General features: G+C 35.0%; 1 protein-coding gene across 1 annotated transcript in view; it reads right to left on the bottom strand.

The window, feature by feature from the left end:
• The window catches only part of COL24A1 (collagen type XXIV alpha 1 chain), a 322,594-nt gene that overhangs the window by 86,229 nt on the left and 215,300 nt on the right, over positions 1–21,065 (bottom strand). Inside the window, exons 37-44 of the mRNA XM_006149476.1 lie at positions 13,434–13,487; positions 11,761–11,868; positions 8,111–8,164; positions 7,818–7,871; positions 6,623–6,679; positions 4,717–4,770; positions 1,140–1,193; positions 974–1,027 (exon numbers count right to left, since the gene is read on the bottom strand). Coding sequence (XP_006149538.1) covers positions 974–1,027; positions 1,140–1,193; positions 4,717–4,770; positions 6,623–6,679; positions 7,818–7,871; positions 8,111–8,164; positions 11,761–11,868; positions 13,434–13,487 — 489 coding nt within the window. The remainder of the gene's footprint in view (positions 1–973; positions 1,028–1,139; positions 1,194–4,716; positions 4,771–6,622; positions 6,680–7,817; positions 7,872–8,110; positions 8,165–11,760; positions 11,869–13,433; positions 13,488–21,065) is intronic.

Raw genomic sequence — 21,065 nt, 5'->3', positions numbered from 1 at the left:
GAAAGAGAAGGCCAAATTCAACAAACCATCAGATTTTTAGTTTGCTTAATAACACATAATTGATTCGTCCTATGGAGGGGGAAAAAAAACCTTTTAAATTATTGTGAGAACTTCCATCTGAGAACCTCTTTTAAAAATCCAGTTTTAGTAAAGAACTCTGCTAAGGTAATTTAACAAGGATGCTTTGTCTCTGATATCTGATCCCCCTCTATATCTAATTGGGTTCTTCATCCTCCAACACCCTTTAGGTGATGTCTGAGCATCTGTCTTCAGCAAGAATCCAGTTAGATCAGTTTAGCCAGAATTCCCCAACTCTTGATGTTTCCTCTAAATAATTTTTCATTCACTGATCCCCAACCCTGTGCCTGAGGGATAAATTCCCACTCACTCATGTTGTACTTGGTATTGAGGCTGTAGCTCTCCCTGCAAAATCCCACTGCAGTGGTCCCTATATCTATTATAATAGTCCTGAGGAGTGTTCCTTACCATATTTCACAAGTACCATCGAATACTCTTTCACTTTAACACATTCTATAACATGCATGTAGGTTTTACTGGCAGGTTTTTTATTCTATTAGGCTCTTGAAAAAGTCATGATGCATTTTTGCATAGAAAAAAATACATCATCACTTTTTCAACAACCAAATATAATGGTAGTTTTAAGATTCATAGGTACTTTTGTTTGAAAGCTCAAGAAGAGACCATTAATTTGAGACAAGCTTAGACAATTTTTGTAAAGTCAGATTAGACTGTTGGTAAAGGAAAATTTGGGTAACAGTCAAAATGTATGAATCAATCAATAATCAATCCCGTTGTAGCACAATTATGAACAAATGCTCTGTTTAGAGGCCTGCTGTAATCCCAGCTCTTGAGGGATGGATGATTATTTGAATTACAATAAATAGCAACACTTTGTATTCTTGCTCTCTCAAGCCAATGATAGATTCAAATTAGCATTAAAAATTCAACTTACTATAGATCCTCTCTCCCCTTTTAGTCCTTGTTCACCCTGGTCACCTGGCTCGCCCTTTTATAGAAACCAAAACAAAAAACACATATTAGGCAGAGACCAAATAAGTTATATTAATGTTAATTTTTTTTTTAAATGCCAGAATTACAAAGAATGCTTGAAAACATACTGGGGGCCCTTGTTGTCCAGTGGCACCTCTTGGTCCTGGTACACCCACATGACCCTAGGAATGAAAAAGATTGTAGTATTAGATTAAATAGAGACATATGACTTAAAGAATCATGTACTGCCACTCAAAACAGTAGCAAAGTGTTGAGAAATTCAATTTAGATTTCATGGAGATTCTTCTTTCTGAGAAGAATCATAATCTTAAAAACAGGATAAAAAATAACAACTGCTGGATAGTATCATAACTGAGGAAAAACAATTTTTGTTATTATTGTTATTTTATGTGAGTTAATATAGTGGGTTGAATGGTGACCTCCCTAAAGCATTTCATGACTTAATCCCCAGAATTTGTGAATATGATTTTATTTGTCAAAAGTGTCTTTGTAGAAGTCATTAAATCAAGGATCTAAAAGTGAGATTATCCTGGATGACCCATTTGGGCCCCAGATTCACTAACTGCTATCCTTCTAAGAGACACACAAAGGGAGACAATACAGGAGAAGGCTAGGTATAGACAGAGGCAGAGACTGGAGCGATGCGGACACAAGGGATGCTGACAGCTACCAGAAGCTGAAAGGGGCAAGTGGACACTTTGACTTTAGATTTCTGTGCCTAAAACTGAGAGAATAATTTTTTGTTGTTTTAAGCCACCTCAGTTATCATATTGGAATTTGCACGGAGGCTCAGGAAGCTAACAGTTTTTCATTACAAACCAATATATCCAAAAGAACATAAGGTTTAAGAACAAATTTCTTTTTTTAACTTATTTCCTTTGTGAAAGTGTACTATGACCCTCATTTTTGTAACCTAAACTCACAGTCATTTGAATAATAGATTTACTAAGTCGAAACCTGAGAACAGTTACTATATATGATACCAAGAAATATCAAATGACTCTCACATTGTCATCACCCTAGTTCTCCTAAGAAGGAAGGCAGACCTACCACATTTCCATTCTCAAGTATGTAAATAGAAACTAGCAACAACCCAGCAGCATGCCAGCTGAGAGCTATGCAAGAATTATTTCTTATGTAATCTCTTTTATTCCCTTTCCTACTGTCCTCTTCACTCAGATTTCTTTCTTCCTACTCTGTATCACAGAAAAAATGTTTTAGGAAAGATAGTTATTAGGTTCATCTCCTTTTCCTGGCCTCGGAGAAGGGATTGCATATATAGGGTAAAAAATTTATTCTCACATAAAGGCCATTAAGGCCTTCTTTGTTTGTATTCTGTAAGGCAAATATTTATGGTTTTAAGTTTCAACTTCCTGATAAAAGAAATAAATTCTGTTTAAGGAATTGAATGTTGGCAAGAGAAAAAGGCTAGTTTGGAAAGCTTTCTACATAGCACGTGGCATGCTGAAGAGAAAATCATTACACAAACCTCTAGCAGCAAAACATGAGTGAGTCAGCAAATAATAGGATCAGGTCAATCAAGAGAAGGCATGGTACAAGTAAATACAACTACTTGTAGGTCACTTATTAAACAAAATTCAGGAGATTAGTGGCTTGTGAAAACATGGATTTACAAAGTGAAGTGGGAGCATATAAGCAAACTACAAAACTCAGAACCATCACGGGCGATTGCGGCTTTCCCATCAGCCTCATCTGTAGTTACACAGATACCTTTCCAGAATGATCAGAGAACAGCCAACCATTTCTCATGGCTCCGTTAAGTTTTGACATAAATCTCACCAAATATAAACTTTTTTTCTAAGAGTTTCACTATAATTACTCTGGTGCATTTTATCCCCAATGAAAACTGACAAGATGATTTTTTTCTGTAGTGATAAAAAAAAACTTTCTTTAAAGAGGCAGGGAGAGGAGTAGAGAGATAAAATGAAAACACCTTCCCATGCATTTACACCTGGCATGTTGCTGTTGGGGCCAGGATTTAAATTGTGGTCTGCCATGTGGGATCTGGTTCCCTCTGCACAGTGCTTAAGCACTGTGCTATGGAGCCAGCCCAGTAGTGGTAAAAATTAAATATGCTATAGTCAATGTTATTATACAGTTATGTAAAAGAGGATATGGAAAGAGATGGATTTTGCCAGATGATGTTACTGGTGGCTAAGGAAAGCTTGAAAAGGATTTTTTTTTTTCATTTATTTACTTGTTTAAGAGAGATTTTTGCTATAGGGTATGTTTGTTCACCAGAGAGACAGACAAGTGAAAAATAATTCCCCATGGGGAATGGGCATACCCCATTCCCTTCTCCTCCAGTCTCCTCTTGGGATTTTGGGTGTACACACACACACACACGCGCCCAGTGTGTTTCAAGCGGCCAGGTCCAGGACTTGAACTGCAGTTGACCGTATGAGAGTCCAGAGCATTAACTACTATACCACCTGCTGGCCCTTGAAGAGGATTTTCAAGGAAAGTGGTGGTAAGCTCAGTATTGAAGGAAGGGTGTCTCAGGGAGTAAACTGAGAACATTCTGGGAGAGGGAATAATATGGAAATAAGTAGAAATACATGAGACAGAACATATTAAGTGGATAATGGATTTGAAAGGGCTATGAAATGGTAAAACTGTTGAAGTAATTCAGGCAAAAATAAAACAAAACAAAAAACCATAATAGCCTAAACATGGCCAAAGTGGTTAGATTCCAGAGATATTTCAGAATCAAAAGAAGTTATAATTAAATGTGCAAGGTAAGTGGATGGGTAGAAAGAGAGGCAACAGGAGAGACAGACACAGCCACAGAGAGGGCTACAGAAGAGGGCAACATTTCTGTTAGGGCGGGTCAAGGAAAAACTATGAAAAAAAGAGGATTTCTGTAAGTAATGATTACATAATGTTATAAACAGGCAAAGAATGTCATGAGTAAAGAAATAAGACAGAATTATAGGGAGAGAGTTGTAGATAACCATTCTGTTTAGCAACTGACATTGTAAACAGAGAGTAAAGAGATTTAAGACAGGAATACAGAACATCCTCATCACAAATGTGATTCTAAAAAAATGACTCTGAGTAAGTTCACACAGACTAATACAATTTCAGCTGATGAAGCTAGTCTTATAAAATCCTAAGGAATGGAGGAGGATAAGAATTGACTCAAGTCTTGACAGCAGAATGGTATTTGACAACGCTGTTGAATTCCAACTAAACACTAAGAACTTTGTGTTCTAGAAACTGAGGGTTTAATAATAAAAAAAAAAGAGACATGATTCTTTATTCTCTTGGATATTAATTTTGGTGAAGGAAAATAGGTAATAAAGAAAAAAATGTATACAAAAGTGACAAAGTAATAGAGAACTAAATATCATAAAGGAAATCAGATAGTATGATACAAAGTGATGGATATACTATACATCTATTTTCCTGAGATAGGGCAGTACAGAAGGCCTCTTAGGAGCTCATAGTATAGCTGAGATCTGAACAATGAGAAAAAAGCAGTAGTGGGAACAGACAAAGATGTTCTAAGAAGAAACAGAAGATAGAATGAAACTTCTGGAATCAAAAACATAAGACATTACTAATTATCTCATTGATGCTTATTTTCATTTGAAAGTTAAGTAGGACTATTGAGAACCCTATTCAACTTTAGAAACAAGGTGTATAACTTCTAATAATTACCTTATAGCCCTCTACGCCGGGTTCTCCTCTCTCTCCTTGTTCCCCCATTGGACCCTATGAAGACCACACAGGAAAACAATCAACTTCACAGCTAGATTTAAGCATTTATGAATGCAGATGACATAATTAGTGTATTCTTTTACAAAAATATAAAGCTAAATATGTAAGAATTTTAGTTCCACTAAATAGTTTCAGCATATTTAATTTCAATGATACTAAGAACAACATAAAAATATGTTAAGCACTGCATTATCTAAAAAGAATCTTGTGATGACTCTGCTAGGAAAAATATTGAGAAAATGGAGTCCAATTAAAATTATGAACTTTTAGGTGAGTATAGTTATGTTTCAAATGATGCTGAAATAACTTGTATTTTTACTTAATTTTAAAATGACTGAAAAAGATTTATGCAGGACAGTTCAGCCACTTACTTAATTTCATTAATTATATAAGATTACATTTAAATGATTAAACCAAAAATTAACAGTTAATCCTACTGTACCATTCTTCTTCAGAAAGTCTATTGTTTATTTTATAATATGTGAAAATTTCAATTCTCAAGGCACAAATTAACTTAATAAAAATTATATTTAGTCACTTTAATCTTCACAGCAAAAATGAAATAACAATCTCAGACTTACTATTTCTAGACATTTCTAATATAAAATCTTGAATATCATAAATGCTCAAATTATTTACTCTAAAATGCACTTGAATCATCAGTTATTGCATACTAGGACCTACTATCAGAACAGAAAATTGCATTTAAATTAGTTGGCAAAATTATATGATTTATTTCAAAGCATTATTAATAAGTTTTAACTTAGTCCTATGTGTATAAAGTTAGTAGATATAATGTGAAGATAGCAATAAAACTCTTTAATCACTTAGAACAATCTTTATTTAAGTATGTCTATTTCACATCTACTAAATGAAACTATATATTTTTAATATGCTTATTATTTTTCAGTTGACATTCTTTGATTTGGCATACCTGAATCTAGAAAAGAACAAACACTATACTGCACTTGTCAATTCTTTTCCATTTGCTTTTAAGTTTTTGCATTATTTCTAAATATTCCCTCCTTTAGTGGTTTAGAGACTAGACAAGACTAACACATATGTTTAGATAAGTTTGCCTCTAAAATATTTCCTATTTCTAAAACAAAGAATAATCTTCAACAATCTCCAAAACCAGATCAGAATATAAAGAATGAACTACATATTCTGGATCCTTCTGCCTTAGGATTCTTTTATCCTATTAAAAAAAGGAAATAATAATTGATTATACTTATTTCTATGAACTAGAGATTTTTATTTTGCCTGTTTGATTTACATATATTCCTTAGGCATTGCTTCAGTCAAACATAAACATAGAAGCAGTTATTCGAATAATCAAGATTACAATAGCTACTTTTCAAACACCATGGTTACAGTCAGCCCTTAAAATGCCAGAAAGAAAACTACAGATCTGTGATTTTTAAAGATTATTGAATCTAATAACTGATTAGATGGACTTTCACAAACATGTGTAAACTATTATAAAGTATAAAAGATATATAAAGCTATATAAGATGCATAAAGATCATATTTTTTAATCCTTTAGAAATAAATTGAGAGTTGATGACTAAAGAAAAATCTGCCCCCAAATGCTCACAATATATAAGTTTTTGATAATCTCTATAATACGTTATCAGGCATTATGTCAGGCACATGTGTGGTGCATGTAGTGCCTAAACTCCTGATGGGATGGAGAAATGGAGGAAAAAGATACTTTCTCTCTTTTCTCTTTCTGATGAGTACATGTGTCCTGTGGCAATTTAAAAAATGTGAAATTTGGTTGTGAATCTATTACAATATTGCATTTTATCTTGAAAAGTAAAAATAATTTTAGAAAAGGACCTACTGGTTCACCTCGAGGCCCAGGTAGTCCTAGGACTGTACTACCTTCTCCTGGGTAACCCTAAAATGAAAATAATGATTTATAACAAAACCAGATTAATAAAATAACCCTTAAAAATACATAGCCTATTATTTTCTAGTATTTTAGAAAATACATACTTTGGTTTTATCTTTTTGAAGTGAAAAACTAAATATATATTTTATACACAACTGAAATTTGTACATGGGTTCTTCTTAGAAGTACCAATGTATTTAACTATATAAAAAGCAGCATAAACTTTTTTTCAGTTGACTTTTCAATGCAAATTACTACTGTAGTTATTCCTAACTCATCAAAATTTTAAAATATAAATGTACTATAATTAGTCATTTTGTCTGGATCAATTTATTTAGATTATTTAATCTTTTTTTAATCCTTTACAAACTCTACAAATTGCAAAGCACTTTCACTCTTATGTATTATTTCACTTCAGTCTTAAAATAAACTATGGACAAAATTTTTAATAATTTACTAAAATTTTACCCTTTGGGTCAGTACTATAATGCAGTGGCTAAGGGAATTGGGCCCCACATAGTTGACTGCAGTTCAAATCACGGCCCTGGTGACTTAAACACACTAGTGAGATGTGCGTATGTGCCCCAATCCTGACAGAACAGAAGAAAAGAGGAGAAGGAATTGTGGAGTGACCATTCCCCTCTGGCACATGCTTTCTCCCTCACTTCTGCCTTTTTGTCTCTCTCCAGCAAGTTCATAAGCTCTCTGGCATTTTTTTTTTAAGAGAGATTTTTGTTATAGAGTGCGTGTGCTCACTGGAGAGACAGAGTGAGAAGTTACCCCCTGGGGGTATGTTTATGCCCCAATTCCTTCTCCTCCATTCTCTTTGGATTTTGGGCATGCATGCATGTGCACCCAGCTTGAGTTTTAAGCTGCAAGGTCTGGGATTCAAACCACGATGGATTACATGAGAGTCTAGTGATATAACCATTATGCCATTGGCTGGTCCTGCTCTCTGACAATTTTTAAAAATAATTTACCTCTTTGGTATTTCTATTTTTTTCCCCAAGGATTTATAGAATTTCCAATTTGAAACTGCTTTTTTTATTCCTGGAAAATGGTTCCATGCATTCTTTCAGAAATAATGAATTCAATGTTTAACTTTAGGATTAAAAAGTCAGTGTATATATATATATGTACATACCTTTTCTCCTTTGGGTCCTGGCAACCCAGAAAGTCCTGGTTGACCTTGATGGCCCTAACAAAAAGACATTTGTAAGTAAACATTTTTTAATATCATTTGTACATGCTCTACGTAATGTTTATAATGCTATTAGATACTGCACTATTCTGAAATAAACAATAGAATTAACTCCATAGGTAGATGAGGCCTAAATATGTTAGAAAGGTTTATCAGTGCTATTCCATCTTCATTTGTATATTAGGTATATTATTTTTAATATGATATATATTTTATTTTCAATTAAAAATGCTTACTGTATATCCTGGAATTCCTGGTTCTCCAGCAGGTCCCATCAAACCTAAGTTTCCCTAAAAACAACATAAGTATTGACAAGAAAGAGAAGAAACTATTGTTTAAATTATTAAACTTGTACTATCTGAATTGCTACCTTTAGATTTTTCATGGTTTGAAACTCTACCTAGTTTGAAATGGGAAAACTAAAAATAACAGTCCAATTTTTGTTTTTATTTTTCTTCTGAATCAAAAAGTTCTACCAAAAAAGGCAACTCTTTTTTTTTTTTAAATTGCTAGAGGTATATATACTCACCAGAGAGAAACAGAGGCAGAGAGGAGGAAGGAGAGAGAGAGAAAGCACCCAGGAGCAGGGCGTGATGGTACCACAACTCCTTCCCATTTCTCCATCCTTTCAGCTTTTTGGGAACTCACTCATAAACACACAAGTGGCCAACATGTTTGCAAGGGCCCTGGGACCTGGATTCAAACTGCAGCTGGCCATGTGGAATCCGTTCCCTTAATCGCTAGGTTATAGGACTAGTCTCTTCAGTTTATTTCTAATATGAATATTCTAAATCCCATTAAAAGAAATACTCCTAGTTGTCAAGATCCTGCTGGTCCCTAGCAATGTCTCAGGAATGTAGTTTATATCTGTCAAAGTTTGTGGTAGATGTGTGTCACTGAATATCAGAAAGTGAAATCTGATAGTTTTTGATGTTGTCACTACCAGATCCAAGAGAACTCTGTAGTCATTGATAATTTCAGAGGCTTCAATGAATATTGTTTTAGTCTATGTCAAAGTTATTAAAATAGAACTGGTTCATAAATTACATGTGATAAGTACCCTGTAATTACTTTTATTACCAATATTTTACAGTTTGGGAGACCATATTAATTAAAGACTAATTGGTAAATGCCTTTAACTTACTGAGAAGATGACTAGACAACTGAAAAAAGCAAAAATAATAATCCTAAAAATGTCCTGTGTTCATATTATCAAAAAATATCCACATTAACACTCCTATTTGAGTCTGAAACAAACAAGAGATGAGGAAATTAAGGCGGCACAGAATAGGTTATGTGACTTGCCAGATATAACATCAACCAGGTACTAAACCAGATCTCTTGATCTCGCATGCAGAAAATTTCCCATGTGCTCATACTGCTTTACTGTATCTGATGACTTCTCTAATGACCCAGCTCCAAAAATGTATGGCAGTTACTAACTATTGATGGGTAAATTTAGTCTCAGAAGTTAAGGTCAAATTTCAGTCCAAAAAAAGAATGGTATTAAATCATTTTTTAATAAGAATTCATCTATTACCAAAGTAATTCAGAATAGAGTATAGCTATTCATTCAGTTCATGCTCCTAATTGAAAATAACCTAAGAAAAATTGTGCACACTGGATCAAGACAGTTGAATGACATATGCTTGATTCACTAGGCTCATTGAAAAAGAGAGAGTTCTTTATTTCTTTGTCATAGGAATGCTGGAAAATAAATAGACATCATCAGTAGACCACAATTTTGTGATTTGAGATATAAACTAGGGCTGAAGATATGCAAAGGAAAAAAAAAAGTGATGCATGTGTGCAAAGTGTCTCAAGTTTCAAACTCTGAAACCAAGAGATGAATGCGACAAGAGGGGGTCAGGTTGACTACTTGGGGAAAGGAGTCAGGTCTTCCTGCTTCCCTGCTTATGCTGGGTATTTGACAGCAGCATTTTCCTAGATGACAAATGAGAGTCTGGACACTGTGGCCAGAAAGGCAGGCAGTACTAAAAGTTACTGCTGACTACAAGGTTGAATAGATAAGAGGCGTTTTAATAAGAAATAACATGTGCGTTTCAGAGGGAAACTAAGAATTATGAAGCTTAATGTACCTAGGAATATATCTTCATAATGTGCAACTCCCCAAAATACATGGAATTATAAAGTATATATGAACAGGCAACTGCCAGAGGAAAAAAGTACAAATAACTTAGTTGCAATCAGGGAAATGTAAATAGGATGAAAAAGGAGATAACACTTTTCATTTATTAGATTGGCAAACACCAAAAAGATTAATACAAAGTTTTAATTGTAGGGATGTATTGTTTGTGAAGCCTTTGAAAAGGTAGTTTGGGAACATGTGTTAGAAATTTAAAAAGTGAATACTTTTATAAAGAAAAATTCAAAGTGGGAACATACATTGAAGGCGATAGTCTTTGGCAATATTAGTAAAGTTTTTGTATTTATTAAAAATTGATCATGGAATGGCTTGCTGCCTAGTGGCAAAGGGAGTCATATTCCACATGGCCTACTGCAGTTCAAATCCCAGCCATGGTGGCTTGTAAAACATACTGGGGTGCATATGAATGCATGGCCAAAATGTGACAGGATGTAGAAATGGAGATAGATTTCTTGAATGGCCGTGCCCTAGTGGCACTTTCTCCTCCCTCTCCCTCTGTCTTTCTCTAATGAGCATATGTGCCCTCTTGCAATTAATAAAAAATTAATCACATTATATAATGCTTTTGAACACATAGGCCAAAGACAGAGCAATATGAGTATTTTAAATAAAATGAAGTAAGACTGGCTTAGAGTAGAAGGATGACAGTAAAGAATGGGAATTTTTTTTTGGAGAGGTTTTGCTATAGGGCGCGTGCGCTCACCAGAAAGAGAGACACAGAGAGATAGAAAGCAAGAAATCACCCCCGATGGGGGATGGCCACGCCACAATCCCTTCTCCTCCATTCTCCTCTCGGGATCTTGGGTACACACACACGCACATACGCCTGGCATGAGTCTTAAGCTACCAGGTCCGGGACTCGAACCACAGTTGACTACATGGGAGTTCAGTGACATAGCCTTCACGCTAACTGCTGGTCCCAAGAATGGGAGTCTTAAAATGAGCCTATTGCAAGCCTTATTTAGAAACAGAAGGATTATATATGAGTCTCCAACAGGCCTTTATAAAAAATCTAGCGTTTCTGACATTTAAATGAAGTCTAGGAAATACACATTCATTTTGTATTTAAGCTTATGAAATAGAAGACTAAACTGAAGAATCTTTTCAGTATTTTGTTTGTTTTGCATAAAGACTTTCTAAACAGGTCCAAACATATATTAGCAACGTAATTTTGCTAGAGGTGTACTACATTTGTTCTCAACATCATGCAAAGTTCATGCAAAAGATTAAATATATAATTAGATGTTATGGGGATTTATCACAGTTGGTTAGAAAAATAATCTCCAAATAAAGCATGTGTAGTCCAAGCATAAAAAGAAAACCCATTTCGAGTAAACTTAATTTTCAAAGCAATTTGTCAACCATGATGGCATAGTTTTATACAGATATTAAATCTTGATTTTAAGTGCTAGGAGTAGAAACTTTCCTACTTAGGTTAGCAGTTATAATCTGATTTTTTAAAAACCTCATTTCATATTTTATTTCCATTTCAGGTTTTTTTTTTTTTTTTCCACTTTCCTTTTTCATGTCCAGAAACCACTAAGCCATTTAAGTACTGTGGAATGCTTACAATTCTACCACATCCCATAGAGGTAGATTACTTTCAGTGGAACTACTGCCTTCTCTGTAAAGTTAATCAAGGGATGAGGCTTTAAGGACACGAATACTTTTCTTTCCCATCCACAGTGACTCAGTTATGGAAACAAATCAAATACTGACCACAGCACCTCTTGTTCCTCTGGCACCCTTAGGACCACTTTTCCCAATTTGTCCAGGAGCACCTCTTTTTCCAACTTCTCCTATTGGTCCGATTTGTCCTTTATCACCCTGGAGATGATATTAGTAAAAGAGAAAAGTAAGAAAAAAGCAATTTATACTTAGATGAATTAACTAGATCATATATCTCAAGTATATATCCAAGGATATTTGGTAAGTGAAACTCTATACATAGCAACTTTCCTTTAAGTTAACAGTATTGTAGACCACCACTAACAATAATAACATACTGTCAACCACACAAGTTACTTCAAAAATAAAAGTAATTTTGGAAGTAGAAGATTAAAAAAAAAATCTTGGCCAAATAAGCAAGTGATATATGGTGCTCATGTTGAATTCCAAATAGCCAAGTTTTATTTTAAATTTTGTGACATATGTACACATGCAAGTCCTGTTACCATGAAAAAAACATAGGCCCCACAAAAAGTCTGTTTCTGCAGAGAATTTCAGTATAAAGATAATGATTAATACAAAAAAGTCTCTGGTGTGCAGTGCTACAGATTCAGGATCATCACTCACTGGCTTAGAGTATGCCTTCAAAAATCAGCAACATTTTTATACATTTTACAATCCTGAAAACTAGTTATCTTCTTTTATTAGCCTGATTTACCCTACTCTAGCACCAAAATACAGCTGCTCTGAAACAATATTTAGTACTGCTACCCATTTTCCGAAAGTGGGAACTAACCTGTTCTATCATTGATAGTCAAGAACACAAAAAACTAAATTGTACAGAGTCAGGAAATTTGGGTGTCCATAATAGTTCATAGGCTTTATTTTACTTCTGCAGTGGTGCAGGTTATTGTGAAGACCTACACTGTCCCATTTCTCATATCGATTTTAGAATATTGTGTAGGATGAAAGAGACTTCAGTATTAGGGTTACCTTCATGGACAAGAATGGCAATAAAAACTTACGTTGTTCATTTTTCTTTATGGTTCAAAACCTCTGAGAAAGATGGACTAGAAATGGATATCTGCAGAAGTGCTAAAATCATCCTTTGGCATTTGATTATAATAAATACATTCTGTACTGTCAGAGTCTAGCACAATGGGAAAACCATTTCTGTGTTTTACTAATAGTTGAACAAAGCATTGATCCTACGCAAGGATGATTTTTCCATTGTAATGTACTAGGATTTTAGGATACATTCAATTTTTTAGCATAATACAAAGTAAGCAAGTAAAAATATTCTTGATTTCTTGTTCTTAGTATATGGAAAATAAAATCAATCACTGACATTTTCAATTTAGAAAAAAAAGTAATAAACTCAGAAACAATTATATTCATTTTCTTCAAATATTTTACTAAGGTTGCCACCAATTAGCACAAATAGTATTTCCCTTTTTATCTCTTTTCTTGCCCATGGTACTCTACGTGAATTTTTGACAAGCAGGAGAAAAAGAGAATGCAAAGATTCTTTTTTCACAAACTACAAAATGAAAATTTGCCTTCAAATAAGCAAGGTAATAAGTATTCTTAACTATAGAATGAAATACTAATTTATCTAAATGTGATTTCTTTACTCAAATGTAATCATTATTATCTAGCGCAAATAAAAATATTATAGCATTAAAAGAAAGAAAATCAGCATAAAAAGATGTTTAAAAAATTACCTTTTTTCCTGGGCGACCTCTTTGACCTGGAATTCCCAAAATTCCTTCAGCTCCCTAAATATTTAATATAAAATAGGAAATAAATGCTTAAAGAAAAAACGAAATGAGCATTTGGACTCTACTTAAATAATCTCTGAATTGAATACTAAGTCAAAAATGGTTACCTTTCGGCAATCTTATGTTTGCAAAATTATTTAAAAAATGGTCATAATGATTTAGATACATGGCTGTTAATAGTGATAAAGATCACACACACTAACTGGCCAAGGCAAAATTAAACTGTTCTCTAGGAAGCAAATTACTTAGTTTCACAAAACTCATTTTAATTAGTGAGAATATAGTGAAAGTAAATCCAAATGCATCCATTCAGAATTTTAATGAGCTACTGTGAGTTTGGCATCCTCTGGAAATTAGAGAATTATATAAAATATATAATATATGATTAAGGAAAATATCTCAAGATCACACTGGATTTGAGAGGATTAAAGAGATATTCTTTGATCTGTGGAGGATCAAAGAAAAGGAGGGGAGGAAATACAGGGTGAAAATAGAGCTGAGATAGTAAACTGTTCAAAATAATATTTTCATTTCAATCCATACTTTGTTTAGCCAAAAGTAGATGAAAGGTTTTTAATATATACTTTTAAAGTAAAAATTGGGATGCCATATGGATTTTTAGATCAGTAATAGTTTTAAGCAAGAGCCATTGTAAGCCAGGTTTGCAACTTCGAAAATGGTAATAATTAATCATAACAATCCCTGCATTAGTTGGAAATGAAAATGGAAATCTCATATTTGTGTCCAAAGAGCTCGGCAAACTGCAACGATGATGTAGACAAGAAATAAATTGTGGTTTACCACTGTGCTATGTAGGCTCTCAGTAAATATTTGTTGAACGAATAAACAGATACCTAAGGAAATGACTCATGCCCTATGCTTGTGAGCAATGGCTCTTCTAGATTCAGAAAGTCACTGAAATCAGAGGCCAAGGTGGTTAATGTTCTATTGCTGTAGTTATAGCTGCATCCAGAGGTGAAAATGATAGTTGCACCATCCTGAGTATTTCTTTATAGTTAATGGGGCTTTTTAAAAAGAGGCTGGGGAGTGATAGAGCACCCCCAATGGAGCACGATCATGCCATGATTCCTTCTCCATCTTGTCTGGATTTGGGCTACGCATGCAAATGTAACTGGTGTGCTTTTTAAACCACCAGAGCCAGGATTCAACTGTGTGGTTGGTCATGTGGGCTCTGGCTCCCTGAGCCACTGGGTAATGTGGCTAGCTTTTAAAAGTTATACTGCTCCTTTGGGGCTAACAGGTGACGTGGTGGTTAAGGTACTGGATTCCCACATTGTTTACTGAGGTTTGAATCCTGGACCTGGCATCTGGACAATCATGCAAAGTGCATGTACATGAATGCCCAAAGTCCCAGGAGAAGGAAAGAATGGAGAAGGGACTGTAGTATGGCCACCCCCTATAGGTGGTTGATTTCTTACTTTCCTTCTCTCCTCTCTCTCTCCCCATGGGGAGCACAAGCACACAATGGCAAAAACCAAAAACCAAACAAAAAAGTTATACTACTCCAATTTCTTATTTTGGCTCTGACACCTAATAGGTATAGCTATATGGCTATGGTTAGATTATTTAACCTGTAAAGGTTTTGGTTTCTAGTTAAATAAAAGATGCATACTAAAATCTCTTCAGGGTTAAATAAGATTAAATGAGGTAATGCATATAAAGCTTAGAAAGGAACAGACTTACAATGGAGAGCTCAATCAATGCTAGCATTCACTCTAATTTCTGCTGTTTTTAGAATGTGTATTATGCAATATTTAAGTACACTATATTAATATATATATAAATATTAAAAGGTCCACTGAAAACCACATACCTATCATACTTTTTTTAAAAACAAATTTTGAAGAATTATTTTGTGGGAACCAGCAGTTAGCGTAATGGCTATGTCGCTGGACTCCCACGTAGTCGACCGCGGTTCGTGTCTCAGACCCGGTGGCTTAAAACTCACGCCGGGCGCGTGTGCGTGCGTGCCCAAGATCCCGAGAGGAGAATGGAGGAGAAGGGATTGCGGCGTGACCATACCCCCTGGGGGGTGATTTCTCGCTTTCTGTCTCTATGTCTCTCTCTGTCTGGCGAACGCACGCGCCCTACAGTGAAAATCTCTCCAAAAAAAAAAAAAAGAAAAAAAAAGAAAAGAATTATTTTGTTTAACATTGTTTATGTATTTTAATTTGACTAGAGAGGGACAGAGTAAGAGAGAGAAGAGAGAGGGAGAGGGGGAAAATGTGAAAGCAAGCCACCAAGTCCAGGACTCAAAGTGCAGTAAGTCATCTGGAAGTCCAGTGCCCTTAACCACCATGCCACCTGCTGGCTTCCAAACTTTTTTTTGAGAAGCTTTTGCCTTAGGGAGCATGCACTCATTGGAGAGAGAGAGGCAGAGACAGTGAGAGGGAAAGGGAGAAATCACCCCCCCCCCACCGTGGGGATGGTCACACTACAGTCCTTTCACCTTCATCCTCCTCCTGGGATCTTGGGCATGCACACACATGCACACAGAGTGACTTTCAAGTCATGGGGTCTGGTACTTGAACTGCTGCTGGCTACATGGCAGTCCAGCAATGTAACTGCTATGCCACCTGCCAGTCTCCCTTATCATACTTTTAAAGAAGTGGGGCCAAGGGGCCAGCAGCTGGCATAGCGGTTGCATCATTGGACACCCATGTCACCTGGACCGGGTGACTTGAAAATCATGCTGGGTGCATGTGTGCATATGCCCAAGATCCTGGGAGGAGAATGGAGGAGAAGGGGCTTGTGGTGTGGCCATCCTCCCAGGAACGATTTCTTACTTTTCCTCTCACTCTCTGTCTCTTTCTCTGGTAAGTGCGTGCACCCTAAGGCAAAAACCTCTTTAAAAAAGAGAAAAGAAAAGGAGCCAATGTATGCATATATAACTAAAGCCCTATACACATATACTATTTCAAATACATCATTTTCCTTCCTCATTCAGGTGCAACCATTGTCCAGAATTTATTATTTCTATGAATTTCTTTATACTTTTACTCCATTTGTATGTCTTCTGAAGCAATATATGACTATTTTGTATATTTTAAACTTTAATTAGGCTAAATTACTATTAAATTTTATGTATCATTAAAGTCTTTTACACATTTTGATTTTGAAAGTATTCAGTGTCTAATTCATTCACTAACAGAAACAACAAAGAAGTTGCTCTAGCATTTCATGCTAGCAAACTAAAACTAATGTAACCATTTTTCTTTGATTAACTTTTTTTGGTGTTTTGGATTATTTTTTCTGTTATAGACAATGTTGAAATAAATACCCTTATGCATGTATCATGTGTCCATATCAAGAGTTTTTTTGGAGGTATATAACCCAGAATTGAATTGTGGGGTTATAGAATATATTGCCAAAGTTATCCTGTGCAATGGAGTGGATGGCATCTCACTTCCTGACCCTCGAATATATTACAAAGTTTTGATAATCAAAACAGCATGGTACTGGCACAAAAACAGATAAGAGGACCAATGGAATGGAGTAGAGACACCAGAAATAAACCTCAAACATTCAGCCAATAGATCTTTAACAAAGGGTACCAATAAATCCAGTGGGAAAAGGGAAAATCTCTTTAGCAAATGGTGTTGGGAAAACTGGGTATCTACCTGCAGAAAGATGAATCTGAACCCATCTGTCACCATTAACAAAAATCAATTCAAGGTGGATTAAAGATCTAAACCTAAGACCGCAAACTATTAAACTGGTGGAAAACACTGGGGAAACTCTAGGAGACATTGGAGTAGGCAAAGACTTCTTAAACAAGACCCCCAAAGCACAGGCAATAATCCCCAAAATAGACAGATGGGATTACATCAGATTAAGAAGTTTCTGAACAGCAAAGGACACTGTAATTGGTGTGAATCAACAATCCTCGGAATGGGAGAGAATTTTTGTTAGCTGTGCCTCAGATAAGGGACTAACAACCAGAATACACAGGGAACTCAAGCGGCTTACCTGGAAGAAAATGATTAACTCAATTAAAAGATGGAAAAATGAACTGAATAAGCAACTCTCTAAGGAAGGCATATGAACAGCCAAAAAGCATATGAAAAAATGCTCAACATCCCTCATCATAAGGGAGATGCAGATCAAAACCAAAATGAGATACTACCTAACTCCAGTCAGAATGGCAAAGATTAAATCAAAAACAAAAACAAAAACACAAAATGATAAGAGCTGGCAGGGATGTGGTGAAAGGGGAACACTCCTACATTGTTGGTGGGAATGTAAACTAGTCCAACCACTATGGAGAACAATATGGAGGCTCCTCAAAGACCTTCAAATAGAAGTACCATATGATCCAGCAATTCCACTCCTGGGTATCTGCCCAAAGGACTGGAGAACGTTCAATTGAAAAAGTGCTTGCACAACTGTAATTATTGCAGCATTATTCATGACTGCTAAGACATAGAACCAACCCAAATGTCCATAAACAGATGAATTAAAAAAGTGTGGCACATATACTCCATGGAACACTACTCAGTCATAAAAAACAAGGCCCTGGAATTTGATAAGAAGTGGACAAATATGGAAGATTTGTTGCTGAGTGAAGCAAGTCAGGTCATGACAGAGAGACATGTATGTTTCCACTTACATACTCTGACTGTCTGCACTCTACGGTACAGACTGAAAGACTACAGGACATAAAAGCAGTAAAAATTGTTATGGACACTAGAGACGAAGTGGAAGGAGTGTATGGGAAGGAAGAGTGTAGGAAAGGAAATTTGGGGAAAAAAAGAGAGGTAAGACATTTGTGGGACACAGATATGATTTATCATCTGTTGAGGATGTGTATAGTATTCTCGACTGTGCTGGACTGAGGTTTATATCATTCTGGGTAAAGTCTCTTTATAATATGTATTAATAATAAATTTTAAAAAGAATATATGTATTTTCAGATAGTTTAAATTTTGTCAAAGTGTCTTCCAAAATGCTTTTGACAATTTAAATTCTCACAACAATGTTTAAGAATTCATATCCCACTGTATGTCCTGGAATGTTTGGTACAATCAGATTCCAAATTTGCATATGTCATGAGTACAAAATAATATGTTACTTGTGATTTCAATTTACATTCTTGGCTTTAAAAAAGAATGAATATTGGGTCAGGCAGGTGGCATGGTGGTTAAAGGTGTTGGACTCCCACATGGTCACCTATGGTGACCTGGTGGCTTGCTTTCTCACTTTCCCTCTCTCTCTCTCTCTGTGTCTGTCTCTGATCAAATTGGAAAATAATAACAAGAAATAAAGTCACATGGAATAATTCTTAAAAAAAAGAATGAATACACAAGAGATGGGTGTGAATGTCAGACGAAGTGTATGTGGAGGAGTGGGGCCTAACGAAGGACATTTGGAGAAGGGATACAGAGGTTGAGCATTGACCGGATGGGGAGGTGTGGTGTTATTGGTTGAAGATATTTTGATCAATGGGACTGGGGAGAAATGTGCACATATCGAAATGATCTCATTGTAAGCCAAACAATATGATTGAAAGTATATACAAAAAACAAATAATAAATAATGTGAAAAAAATATATAAAGGCTAGAAAATAAAACTAGTAAAAGTAATAACTATAAAAAAAAGAATGAATATGTACTCATAAAGTTATTAGACATGTGAATTTCTGGTTTCTACTTTCTGCCCATGATTCTATTGAGCTGTTCTTTTCTTGGTGAGTGATATGTGTGATTTTATATATATACATATAAACCCTTGTCATTTTCTGTCTTTCTGATCTATATATATAGATAGATATATAGATATAGACACACACACACACACACACATTTATATATATTTGTATTTTGTTCTTTCTGTATATCACAATTTTTTTCTCCCTGCCTGTAGCTTATTTTCTCACCTTGTTTATTGTAATTTTTTGATTAGCATAGGGTGATCAAATTCATCAATATTTTCTTTTTGTTTAGTTTAGTATTTTAAGAGAGCCTTACAACTTTCCCTCTCCTTGTAAGATCAAAAAATAGTCTCTTGGGAACCAGCAGTTAGCATAATGGCTGGACTCCCACGTAGTCAACCGCGGTTCGCGTCCTGGACCTGGTGGCTTAGAACTCACGCCGGGCGCGTGTGCGTGCATGCCCAAGATCCCAAGAGAAGAATGGAGGAGAAGGGGGGGTGAAATCACCCTGGGGGGTGATTTCTCACTTTCTGTCTCTATGTCTCTCTCTGTTTGTCTGGCGAGCACATGCGCCCTATAGCAAAAACCTCTCAAAAAAAGAAATAGTCTCTTAAATGTTTTCTTATGAATTTTAAAATTTTGATTTTCACAATTAGTTCTTTAATTGGAATTTAATTCTTTGTGTGTATGTGTGTGTGTACATTCATGTGAGGTAGATTTTTTTCTATCTGGATAATCAATTGTGCTCATACCATTTATTGAATAGATCATTTATTTTTTAGATCTGCAGTGCATATAATCCATTTATAAAACATCAATTTTTAAAATATACTTAGATCTTATTCTAGGTTATCTTCCCCTTCCACATTCCATTTGTCTATCTGAAAATTATTGAGGATAACACTAATTACTCTAGCTTCAATAATAAGTTATGATAACAGGGAGGACAAGTTCTCCTTTCACCTGCAACAAATTTCTCCCCACACCATATAACTTGTTCTTGAAAACTGTCTTCATATTGACCCTTTGGTTTTCCCCATGAATTTTAAAATCACTTTTCATCAATCAAATAATATAAAAACTTTATGGAGATTTTGACTAAAAATTGTACTAAAGTTATAAACTAATTTTTGGAAGATATAATTTCCTAAGAGCAAATCTTTCTATGAATATAAAACAACCATCCATTCATTTAGGTCTTCTATAAAAAATAGCTGCAATTTTTTTCAAATAAAATTTTTCTCTAAAATTTTTGTCAATATTTTGATCTATTTATTCTTAGGTGCTTATTTTGTTTCTTAGGTGCTTACTTAGTGCTCCCTTAACCACTGAACAATGGGGCTGACTCTATACATTAATCATTTTTATTGTGAAATAATATTCCAAAATATGGATATACTATATGTTATTTATTAACTTATCAGGTGATGATCATTTGAGTTGTTTCCACTTTTTGGTTATAATGAATAATATGCTTAAACATTCATGCACAAGTTTCTGTTTGAATAATTGTTTCAGTTCTCTTGTGTATCTACCTAGGAGTAGAATTGCTGGGTTATAGGGTTCAGTCTATGCTTAATATTTTGAGGAACTCTCAAACTGGTTTACATAGTGACTGTGACTGTACCATTTTACATTTCATCAGCAAACTGAGGTCTCCATTTCTCTGCATCCTTATTAACCCTTGTCATTTTCTGTCTTTCTGATCATAACTGAAAAAAAACAGACTATATTTCCCCCAAATATGAAGGCTCGTTGAAGTGAAGTCAGTTAAGATTAAGGGGTGCTCTCTGCTTTCTTTTTGTTTGCCTAATCACAGAACAGAGAATGATAAGGACGAAAGGTCTTTCTACTCTCCCTCTTTTCTTCTCTTTTTTTTTTTTTTTTTTTTTTTTTTTGTTTT

Source organism: Tupaia chinensis, unplaced genomic scaffold (genome assembly GCF_000334495.1).
Source record: "Tupaia chinensis unplaced genomic scaffold, TupChi_1.0 Scaffold000263_1, whole genome shotgun sequence".
In the NCBI taxonomy this organism is placed as follows: Eukaryota; Metazoa; Chordata; class Mammalia; order Scandentia; family Tupaiidae; genus Tupaia; species Tupaia belangeri.
The sequence above is the reverse complement of the archived record's forward strand: the minus strand, read 5'-3'. Positions and strand labels throughout refer to the sequence as shown.